The sequence below is a fragment of the Dipodomys merriami genome, unplaced genomic scaffold (genome assembly GCF_024711535.1).
Source record: "Dipodomys merriami isolate MVZ:Mamm:240054 unplaced genomic scaffold, mDipMer1.0.p SCAF_33, whole genome shotgun sequence".
NCBI classification, from domain to species: domain Eukaryota; kingdom Metazoa; phylum Chordata; class Mammalia; order Rodentia; family Heteromyidae; genus Dipodomys; species Dipodomys merriami.
The window spans coordinates 10175542-10188073 of NW_027204826.1; the positions used below are offsets into that span (position 1 = coordinate 10175542).

General features: G+C 38.2%; 1 protein-coding gene across 8 annotated transcripts in view; it reads right to left on the reverse strand.

Annotated features, from left to right (window-relative positions):
* Positions 1-12532, reverse strand: part of Tjp1 (tight junction protein 1) — a 188219-nt gene that overhangs the window by 30898 nt on the left and 144789 nt on the right. For all 8 annotated transcript variants that reach the window (XM_070043126.1, XM_070043125.1, XM_070043122.1 and 5 more), the window contains 7 exons: positions 10974-11253; positions 7480-7583; positions 6712-6880; positions 6058-6205; positions 3198-3337; positions 1820-1925; positions 466-616 (listed from right to left, as the gene is read on the reverse strand). In XM_070043126.1, the coding sequence (XP_069899227.1) occupies positions 466-616; positions 1820-1925; positions 3198-3337; positions 6058-6205; positions 6712-6880; positions 7480-7583; positions 10974-11253 (1098 nt within the window). The remainder of the gene's footprint in view (positions 1-465; positions 617-1819; positions 1926-3197; positions 3338-6057; positions 6206-6711; positions 6881-7479; positions 7584-10973; positions 11254-12532) is intronic.

The window sequence follows — 12532 nt, forward strand, 5'->3', positions numbered from 1 at the left end:
GTGATCCAGCTTCTTGTGAAGTGTGCAGCTACAGAGCCAGGGTGGTTTCATATGTGCATGTGTTAAGTGTCCCCACTTTGTATCTGAGCCATTATCTGGGGTAAAGAAAGTTCCAGAGGTTGTGTAGCAACTACTACAAAGATCACTCCCATGGAGGAAGAATGCCTCATGTTGCTATCTGGCAAGCTGAGATTTGTGGCATCTTGCCAGTCTGTATGTTGAACTGAACATTAAAAAAAATCTCAGTACAACTTGTTGCTTGTACGTTCTAACATCATACCATACAGTAACACAACATGGCAGTGAATAAGAGCAAATATAAGACTGAGAAGTGACCTGTCTAATACAAGTCAGACCTGATACTCTGTCTGAAAGCTTAACTTGTTCAAGAGCCTGAACAACTAGATTTGGTGTGGTCTGGAGTCATCTTCTAGAGATCCATGTGAATTTGATATACTGACATACCCTGAGGATTTGATCGCCTTCTTCTAAGCCTTCTTTCGCTGCAGGACTATCTTCTAGAACACCAGCTACAAATATCCCAACATCATTGCCACCAGCTAGCCGCAAACCCACACTATCTCCTTTTCTGAATTTTACCAATTTCATGCTGGGCCTGTAAAAACAGACATTTCATTTGAAACAATTAGTAGAAACTTGAAAAGTTTCAGCAAGCTGCTATAGTAAAAACTATATTCAGAATAAAACATTCTACATACTAATTAATCAAATAAAACAGCATTATAACTATAATTAACAGCACTGTTAACTTCTGAAAAACAAAGTGTTAGAATTATTTAAATTTGACATGGAAGCACTGCTTTATGTAACTCAATTGATAATTTTTTTAATAAAACAGTACTTTCTCAACTCTCAAGTAAGATTCCTGGACATGACATGTATGTATGAAGCATTCCCAGTGGTTTTAATAAAGCTTTCATTTTTTTCCCTATAACAATTCATGCCAGCACAAAAAGTGTCATCTTATAGAAGCAGACACTGCGGCACAAAAGTAGCTTGTTCTACTACTACTGGAAACTCAGAGCCAGGCCCCGATGCACTATAATCTCTCTTCCTTTGACAGCGGTTTTCAACTTTGCAGCTGGCAGGCTCCTGGCAGGTCACAGGTAGTTCACTTACATTGGAATACTCTGAATTTTAAAATAGGTATCTTACAATCACTCGGAAATATCTAATCCCTGCTTCATCCTTGTTAGAAAGAGAATTGAAAAACTAGACACATGCAGAGTCCCTCTAAAGTAGTGCTGAAACTCGGTGACATCCTCAAACACTAAAAAGATGTCTTAGAAGACATTGGTTAAGCAAAAATATTTTAATTACAAATTACCCTTTACATTTCCCTTCTGTACACTCCTGACCAAAAAGGCTCATCATTCCAAACATAAGGTATTTTTTAAAGTCTTTTTTCCCTTAAATTACAACTACTCAAATTACTAAACCAAACAACTAAAAAAAAAGTTCTGAAATTGAGAAATATTTATTTATATATTTGCCTATTTGTTTAATGCTAGGGCACACAAAATGTTTGTGGAAATTATGATGTTTGAATAGAAAACATTTTATACTAACCTAAAATTTAGATAGGAGAGAATAAGAAATCATCCAAAAAAATCCCTTTCTCTATAATCTGACCCTAACATAAAAAACTGCTAAATAAGAGAAAGCCCTTAGAATATTTTTAGATGACCTGATATTTTTTAAAGTATATGCAATACTACTTTTATTCTAATTAAATTCTCCCTCTGAAAAATGTTTACTAATAGACAAAGAGGACAGTACAATTTGAAAGCTACAATACCGAAGAATGCCATCTTCATGGGTTGAATTAGGCAGGACACCATCAGCAGGACTGACAGGTAAATCCACATCTGGTTGTCCAACTTGGGCATATACAGGCTTTGGTTCTAAGTGAAAGGAAATTTAAACCATACAGGAATCATTTAATAAAAACAATACTAGAAACTAGTGAAAACCAAATACAATTATACAAACACAAGTATGATTCATCAGCAAAAAAAGAGATAAGGAGAATATATAGCAGAGGACACAGAGTACTTGTCACAGTTATAAATTCTGCAGTCTTTGTTAATAGTACGCATGTCATAGGGTCCCATGTGCTTCCCATAGCTCCAAGCTATTCGGATCTGAAAACTCGATGTTCTCCACAAAAGGAAAATAGAGTAAGACAGAATCCGAACTTTTCTTTGATAAGACTGTTAATGTAAGCAATGTGCACTGGCTCACATCTATAATCCAAATGACTTGGGAGGCTGGGATTAGGAAGATTGTGGTTTGAGGCCAGTCTGGGCAAAAAGTTCACAAGACCTCAACTGAACTGATGCAAAAGTTGGGTGCAATTGTGCTGTTATTCTAGTTATGTGGAAAGCACAACAGGAGGAAAGTGGTGAGGACAGTCCCAGCCAAAAGTGAGACCCAATAAGAAAAATAACAAAAGTAAAGACCAGAGAGCTAGCGTGGCTCAAGTGGTAGAGCACCTATCAAATGTGAAGCTCTGAGGTTCAAATCTGGTACCACCAAAACCAGAAACTAACAATGTAGCCATTATTCTGCATCATAATAAATTTGTTTTTAGGAATCCATATTTCTTCTACTGACCAAGCAGAGCAAGACAGGTAAGAGAGAAGGAAGTGTGACACATTAGAAACAGTCTCTAGGCCTTTGGGGCAACTGATTTTAGACCTTGGCAAATTCTTAAGAGCCTCCAAATAGAGTTTACAAAGTATACATCATAAAATTTTTATAAAAACAGTACTAATCAGTAAAACTTTTTAAATTTTTTAAGCCAACTTAACATTTCTCCTTTTCTTTTTGGAATGCTAGGTATTGAACACAGGGCCTGTGTCTGCTAGGCAAGTGTTCTACTGATTCCAGTCCTCTAAAAATTAGTTTGTCTTTATTAAGGATAATCAGTACAGAAAAGGAGCCTTACTCCAGGTGGCTGTTCACCAAATATTTTCTGTTAGAAAAAAATAAGAGCATTCATGGAAGGTTACTGATAAGTAGCCTTCTATCGATAAGGAAAACATTCAAAGTTTATATATGCAAAAAAATGTACATATGGGTAGTACTATTTGCATCTTTGAAATCTTTGAGTTCTGATAATTACTAGAGCTTGATTACAAACATTTCTGCACTTGGTATTTTGTTACGCTTACCTGGTAGAGTAGGTGTTTGCTTTTCGTTTCTTTCAACTGTAACTTCTTCCACTGCTTTGGGTGTGTGATCATTTACATGCTTTACTGGAGTTGAAACAGCTCCAGGTTTAGGAATTCTCTCCTCTTCTCTGCTCCGGAGACTACATAGTATTAAAATAGAAAACAAAAAAGCTTAAAGAGATTCTGAAAAGTCCCTTGTGCAAGAACAGGGCAGAAGAAGGGAAGACAACTTCAATATGGACCAGTTCTGACAAAATATTGTAAAATTTGTTAATTGCTTAGCAATTAGAAGTAGAATCGTTTAAGAACAAAACTATGTAAGCAGGTTAAGTATCTATATAACAAAAACGAAATGGAAAAATACAGTCATAGTAGCAAAGTTTATTATGGACCTGGCATTGGAAAAATTATTGTTCCTCTCTGTGCATTCCCATTAGCTACCAAAAGATGGAGGTATCATTCAATAATACATGAGATTGCAGAGTAGCCTTATTCAACACAGGTACACGGTGAGCAGTTAACATTACTTAAAATTTTCTTGTACCCATGTTAAGATGAGAAGGAATCAATAAATTTTAATCTACCATATCTAAATTATTTCATATTGTAGTCAATATAAATAACTAATGAAGTTACATTCTTTTGTTCTGTCCTCAAAATCTAATGCCATCTCAATTAGAATCCACCTCAATTTGAACTTAAAAAAATTTATTAAGGTGTTATACAGAGGAGTTACCATTTCATAAATTAGGTAATTACATTTTTTTTTGACAACATCACATCTTCCTTTGCTCCTTCCCAGGTTTTCCCTCCCTGTTTTCCCCTCCCACTAGTTGTAGAATTCACTTCCAACGGTGTCTAATGAGTACCACTGCTACACTTGTTCACCCTGTCTCTCCATTTCTGTGTCCACCTCTTACAGATTCAATTTGGATTCTTAAATGCTCAAATGTCACACGTGACTAGTGGCTATGTTGTTAAGCAATGCAGATCTGTAGCTACAGTATAGAACAAAATAACTCGTTTTTCCAAAACATTACAAATGGTTTTTTGAAATGAAAAACAATTTTGAGCCCAGTCTTTAAAAAAAAAAGGCATGAAAAAATTCTTCCTGTATGCACACTAGCAGCTCAGTTAAAACGGTGAAGTATTACATTGTGATCATTGTGTTGAAATGGTTACATTATCTGCCAAGTGTCTCTCTACCCATAATTCTGTGAAAATGTCACCTAAAACCCAAGGTAAAAGTTAGGGTTGTCCTCCCAAGCCAAGAGGACATACAATGTGCATAATTTAAATGATGAAGTGAAATTTTTACATTTCTATGTCTTTAGTGGATGTTGAGCAATGTTATGGACAAAGGGCTAAAATCAGATGAGAACTAATTAATTAGTAATTAAATCTGAAATTCACCAATCAAAAAATGAAAAATTTCCACAGGTGAAATGATTAAAAAAAAAAAAGTGTTCAAATGATATATTAGAATGTTTCAGCAATGCCTTTTGACCTACTGGGTATGCTAAATATAGGTTCCAGAGGCAACTAAGCAATATTGACAGTAACTAAAATAAAATGCTTACAGTTCTCTAATAATTATTTCTCAAAGAAAACAATTATGAATGGTAATAGAAGATATATAAGAAAACAATCTTTTAAAGCCAAGAGTTTTAAAGACTTCTGCTATAGGTCTTTCTCTTAAGTCTCCTATTTAAGCACATGTATCATATATCTTCTGTGCATACGTATTAGAACTTACTCCTGAACAACTCTGCCATAATTAAGTGAACTCTACAGTAAGGAGTCTTTGATCCCAATTATCTTAACATGACTCAACACCTGTATTTTGGATGGAAATGTCTCACTCAAACATTTAATCTTCCTGGTAACACTGACATAGCTGCATTCCAGATTTAGAAGCCCATTTTGAAACTAACTTACCACTATTATTAACTACCATAATGTAATTAATATATGCTCTGCCTATTTTACTTCTGGTGGCAACTCTGGGACTAGGAACCAGGGAGTCTGGCTCAAAGCCCAAATAAAACTCTGCACTTTATTACCTCTAACACAATGGAAAAGATGCTATTTATCATTCTTAGTAGGCAATAACAGATTCTAAAATACACAAAACAACTCAGAAGCCTAAGGTGTGCCAGGCGCCAGTGGCTCATACCTGGAAAAGCAGCTACCTAGGAGGCTGAGATCTGGAAGACCAAGATTTAAAGCCAACCAAGGCAGAAAGGTCTGCTAGGCTTCTTCTCCAAAATAACCAGCAACCCTCCAGGTTCTATAACTTTTATTTTTATTTTATTTTTATTTTTTTTTGTCGGTCGTGGGGCTTGAACTCTGGGCCTGGGCGCTGTCCCTCAGCTCTTCAGCTCAAGGCGAGCGCTCTACCACTTGAGCTACAGCGCCACTTCCGGTTTTTTTCCTGGTCGTTTATTGGAGATAGGAGTCTCACAGTCTTTCCTGCCCGGGCTGGCTTTGAACCGCGATCCTCAGATCTCAGCCTCCTGAGTAGCTAGGATTACAGGCGTGAGCCACCAGCGCCCGGCATAACTTTTATTTTCTAAACCTTCATGAGTATCCTTGAATAAAATCCACACGTTCAACAAAAAACAAAACAAACAAACAAAAAAAACCAGCAAAAGCCCAGTTGGGGGTATGGCTCAACTGGTAAAGAGCCAGCTGAGAATACAACATTTTGAATTCAAATCCTGGTACCAGCAAAAGAAATTAAAGAACAAAATTAATATATAAGGTGTACATGTGGTATGCATATATACTGTACAAAGATAACCATATCAAGTACCAAGCAAATAGAAGCATTTTATTCTAAATGATAGGGTATGATTACCTGCCACTGCTGGGCTGCTGGGGAGAGTGTCTGGAATGATCAGAGGGCTCTGATCGCTGGTCAGGAGAGCGTGACCGGCTACGGCGAGGAGGTCTGTCATGTGAGCGACCAGAATGATCGGATGCTAGTGACTGAATTTCTGAAATGTCTGTTAAATAAAAAGATGTTATTTTCTCGTGAAATCATTAAGGAATACCAGAGACATTACACATAGCTACTAAGCATAATTTCATGAAAGATGACAGATTTAAGCATTGTTTTCATCAGCCAGTAATCAAGTCAACAGTTGTGAGCTGCCTTGAACTTGTCAGGCAAGCATGCTACCACTTAAGCCATACCTCCAGCCCTGCATGCTTTCATTACTTTTCAGACAGAGCCTCACACTTTTTACCCAAGTAGCCCATCCTTATACCTATACTTCCCAGGTAGGTGAATTACAGGCATGTACTACCACACTTGGATACAGTCTAACTAATCTTTCTGCCCAAACACATCTCAAATCACAATCCTCTTATCCCCTCTTACTTATCTCTACTTCTGGCTGTCTAAAAGTTTTTATATTTTGAAAATGTCTATCTTTCACTCTGACATGTCAAATCTTTCTAGTACTTTAAGAAATAAATTGTGGGAACCTCTCAACAGACTCATACTCACCGTCTCTCTCAGAGGCATTAGCAGAATGAATACTGTCAGAAAGATCAGGGACGTTCAATAGGGTAGCCCGGTCATCTCTCTGAACTACCATTTTTAACTTGCCCTTAGACCTTTCTATCAATGTCTTTGCATCTGTCAATGACATATTTTCTGTCACAGTACCATTTATCTGCAAAAGGAAAGAAACTAAGTTGAAAGGTAAATGACAAAGTATAAATGATAGCCCTCTGATCTGTTATACACAGGAATAGCCCAACTATTTCCTGGTTCACAAGAACCAGCAGATTCCCTTTATACTTCTTCCTAAATCACCAAAGTAGTCTACTTTCCTGAAATAGTAAAATCTTTACTATACTGTGTTCTGTCAGATAAAACCAAATTAGTAACTCCAAAACTCCTCCCTTAAAGCTTGTCCCATTCTACTGCTTGTTAGCAAGCTAATAAAATATTTAAAACTACCTAGAAAAGTTGTCGAAGATATTTAATATGTAGTATGTAAGGACAGGCCTATTTACCTACAAAGTGGCTGCTACTGATGCATGATTTATATTTGCAGCAATTCATATCTCAGAATAACTCCACACCCCTAAAGTATCACTGTTGACATGTAATAATGGATAAAGGTAATTTAGTAATTTAGGCACCTATGCCCCAAACAATCAGTTTTACTTCTCTGGCCAAACCGCTTCAAACATAAGTGGAGGTTATATGTTAATTCTAGAATGTGTTTTCTATTTCAGTTCATTATAATGAAGCATATGACTATACCTTCAATACAACATCGCCTTCTTGGATATTGCCATCTCTCGCTGCCAAACTGTCTTGTGAAATTTCCTTTACAAATATATGGCTGGCCAATCGAAGACCATATTCTGAAATAACATATTCAAATGTCTTCAGTGAAAAATTCCAAGATATTTAAGTAGATTGTGAAGTGTAATACTAATAATTATTGTATAAAGGTTTAAAGCACAAAGATGTAAAAATATTTTTAGCCACCTTAAAAATAAAACACTTCATTTAATCATCAAAAAGCATAAAATGCCAATATGAAAGCAGAATGTTAGTGTTCTACTGAAAGAGAAAGCCCTGAAGAGAAAATCATTCCTTTCTCACCATGTACTGACACACTAGCTTCTCTGAATGTTACAAGAATACCATGTTAAAATAGTAAACTACTTGCTGTTTGAAAGACTTTGGAAAGTTTTGTGATTTTACTGTTGTCAAACATGTACTTCTGGCTCCCAGACCAAAAGTATTTTTGATCCTCCCTGACATGGGAAACGCACTCAGAGCACTGGTACACACTGCAGTGTACTACTGCGATGCTTACCACCAGCCAGGCAGATGTGAGCGAAGGGTAAAATGCTGATTCTGTTTCCTTTATGCAACCAACAAAGAATTCAAGAGGGAGGCAATGCTAATTGTACCTGTGCTGAGGGAATGGTGAGAATTAAGAAAGTTACACTGTCCAGAGAACTTCCCTAGTTCTCTCACAACTATGGAAAACACATTTTTTAAAAATCAAGACCAAAGTTGGTTGTGATAAAGGATATACAGAATCTCAGCACTCAGGAGACTGAGGCAGGAGAATTCCAAGTTAGAGGTCAGCCTGGGCTACATAGCAAGACTCTCTCTCAAACAAAACAGAAGAGAACAAAAGAAGGCCAACAACTACAACCACCAGTATGTTATCAACAGGAAATAAAAGCATGCTTTTAGTTTTGTAAGGAGAGAAAGAACTCAAGTCTCACTGCATTTTAAAAAACAACAACAAAACAAAAAAATCCCCTAAAAAACCAGAAGAGATTGTTTTTAATCTGAGATAGGTTAACATGCTTGCTTCTCAAGCATCTCAAAATTCTATCATAGTTACAGTTTAACTTAAAGTAAATAGGCAGCACTCATGAACGGGACAGACTTTGAGTAAATCTAAGCAGGGAATCCTGTGTCCTTTGGAAATGCTCTCTATATTGGAAGAACGTAGGATTAAAAGACTGTTTTTATTTAAGATTAAAAGCTTACAAATGACCACTGCACAGATGGGCTCAAATATTCTCATGCATTTATTCATTCATTCCAAGCATTTCCTTGGGTATATAATAACTATACACCAGGCATTATGAATAAAGCTGCAGATGAGAAAAATCCCTGCACTCTGACAAACTAGTAGAGGGAAAATGTTATGGCAATTCTAAGTACAACAAGAGTTGAAATAATGGGAATACAAGGATCTACATCTATAGGTTGTCAGACAAAGCCTCCTTGAGAAGAAAAACAAAACACTAAAGCTAAAGCCTAATAAATACTAAAATGAAACCTGAAAAGTGTCTTTGTATGTAGAAGGCTGAAGATGTTGACAGACTGTTCAAAACAAATGCACCAGAAAGTATGAAAGAAAGCATGTATGAAGAGGTCTAAGTCCAGTGTGGCTGGCAATGAAAATAAAGAGAAAGGGACCAAAAAAAAAAAAAAGAAAAAACTTGAGTGAAGAGTTTTACAGAACCCACTGAAAGCTATCCAGAAACCAGTCATGATCAGAGTCCACTTAAAACATGGTGGCAGCTTGGGAAAAGGAAGTAGCAGAAGGGAAAGAAAGAAGGGGGTGGCATTTAGAAAGTTAGGCTCTATTACTATGCACAGGAAGAGATGTCAGGAACTACTATGTCATCTGTGCCTGGCTGGAGACACAGGGGAGAATGAAATGTATTTCTTTGAATACTTCATTATAAATGGAAAACCCGGCATTTTATATGCGATGTGTTGAGTTTGAGAGGTCCTGAAGGGACATTTCAATGAATATGCATGATAGCACAGATCCAGGCCAGACAAGTACTGCCAACATCAGCAGTGACCTGAGGTAACAAGACCAAATTGTCTAAAGACATCATATTCAGTACTAGGAGACATTCTGAGACAGAAACCTCCAGAGTGGAAGTGACACCATGGCTCCAAATGGTAAGCACTAGCCTTGAGTAAGAGTTCAGGGACAGTACACCCAGGCCCTAAGTTCAAGCCCCCACAATGGGTTTGAAGCAGGGAGGGGCACTGGAGGGAGGAACCCTACAGAGAAAGAGTAACATGAGAATGAGCTTGCAAAGCATACCTGGAAAGGGAAGTGAGGGACCCAGAAGGATATAATAATACATATAATAATAATAATATATAATAATACAGACATGGAAGGAAAACATTATTTTAAAAGTTGGGAGTGGTTAAATATGAGAAATTTACAAAAAAAGTAACAGTAACATGGAAAGTGAATGTCTCTACTAGTGTTAGTGTAGGGACAGGAAGACACCAGGCCAGCAGAATTTAAAGAGTGAGCAGTGAGTAAAGTAAAAACAGCTCACGTACACAGTTCACGGGAAGTCTTCTTAGGAAGGAGAGAAGCTACAGGTGTGTGAGTGAGCCTTCACAGTACTCTGAATTCATCTTTTCAATCAAAAATGATCAGTCATGCATTAAAAAGTTAAATTTGATGAGTGAGAAAAATAGCAGGGCCAGTTTAAAAATGTTGAAGTACTATATATATATATTCCTCCTCCACCCTAAGTCCTGGGGCTTGAACTCAGGGCCTGGGCCCTGTCCCTGGGTCTCTTTGTGCTCGAGGCTATTGCTCTACCACTTGAGCCACAGCATCACATGAAGTATTGTATTTTGGAGAAAAGCACATAATGAATTAGCTCCTTCTCTTCAATCCCTCCATTTAGAAAACGGCCTACCCCACTCCACTGTCCACACAACTATAAAAACACTGAACTGTACTTTGGTGAGGTATAACATTGCATTAGCAAACTTTCTGGGTTATTTTGGTCGTGGGGCTTGAACTCTGGGCCTGGGCGCTGTCCTGCGCTCTTCAGCTCAAGGCAAGTGCTCTACTGCTTGAGTCACAGGGCCACTTCCGGTTTTTTAGTGGTTTATTGGAGATAAGAGTCTCACGGACTTTCCTGCCAGGGCTGGCTTTGAACCGCAATCCTCAGATCTCAGGATTACAGGTGGGCCACCTTCACCGGGCTCCGCATTAGCATACTTTGTATATAGTTCTTCACAACAAATGCAAACCAACCATTAAACAATTAATTTGAAGTATGATTTAAGACAAGAAAATGGGAAATCCTTGAAGCTTGCCATAAAAGGATTTAAGGCAAAGAAAACAAAGACATGAAAAGAGGGCACTGTTACTTCCCATTGAAATTAAATTAAAATTAGTCCTAGAATCGTCATGTGAAAAGAGTAATAAAAGAGTTAATAGAGAATACCTTCATTTTTTCGGGATTTCACCAATGTGACTTTGGTGGGTTTGGCGGGCTGACTGGAGGCCACTGATCGTCTGTCTGATCGTGGAGACAAACTCCTCTCTCTACTTGCACTCCTATCTCTTGCCCAACTCTTCTCACTCCTCCTGTTACCCACGGCACCTCGGCTACTTCGTGGGTCATGCACTTCCTCCTCCTCATAACTATCTTCTTCATTATCAGATACTGGCTCTGGTTCAGGACGACTTACGGGTATCTGAACTTTCTTCTTTCTTCGAATAGTCTACAAATATAATGATAATAAAGATTAAAAAAGTGGTTTTCATTCATGTACTTTCTGTTCCTAAAAGAGAAAGACAGAATACAAGTAATTACAAGCAATACAAAGAATACATTTCCTGCTTCCTGAAAAACAGATGTGGTTAAGCAACCAATCAGAAATAACAGGCTTAAAAAGTCTTTACTTTATTCAGTATTAATGAACACAGCTTTCAATGTATTATTACTGGTTGTGGAAATAAAGTACAGGCACTGGGCTGGGAAGGTGGCTCAATGGTAGAGCGCTTGCCCTGCATGCATGAGGCCCTGGGTTCGATTCTTCAGCACCACATAAGCAAAAAGAAAAAAGCTGGAAGTGGCACTGTGGCTCAAGTGGTAGAGCGCTAGCCTTGAGCTGAAGAGCTGAAGCTCGCTGAGGGACAGCGCCCAGGCCCAGAGTTCAGGCCCCATGACCTGACCCCCCAAAAAATAAGTACAGGCACTATATGCAGATACTGTGGATGCTATGCTACACAAAGCAACTGAGCCCAATTTGATTCCTTAAATCAAAGGCCCAAATTTGTCCTTGCAGACTTCTAAGTGATACATTTATTTATCACAAAGTGATAATTACTTCAGTTATAGTTCCCCATCTGCTTTCCATCTCTGCACTGCTCCAATTTATAACTTCTGGCTCCTTCTTCTTTCCTCAATGTTCTTTCCCCATTCACTTACTTCTTTCACATTCAGTAAACTCAATCTTTTGGCTGAGGCACCCCACAGTCCCTGGACTTCGCTTTGCCTTCTCATATTGGCACATATGGGACTCCTCAGCGATCTGCAAGAACTTCTTGTAACACCTCTTCACTTTCGACACAGCTGCTTACTGAAGTTGTTGGTTTTCTGGGTTTTTTTGTTGGTCATGGGGCTTGAACTCTGGGCCTGGGCGCTGTCCCTGAGCTCTTCAGCTCAAGGCGAGTGCTCTACCCCTTGAGCCACAGCACCACTTCCGGTTTTCTGAGTGGTTTATTGGAGACAAGGGTCTCACAGAGTTTCTTGCCCAGGCTGGCTTTGAACCTCAATCCTCAGATCTCAACCTCCCAAGTAGCTAGGATTACAGGTGCCCAGTTCTACTGAAGTTGTTGACTCTCTTATTTTCAACTCTCCTCTACTCTCACAGTTCACTTGATCTCTCCTAGTTTCATTAGCCTTCCTCCCAAGTTTACATGGACCTCACAGCCACATTTAAATGACTTTCTACTGCTTCCACCCTCTCCTGCCATGACAAACACCAGCCCACTACT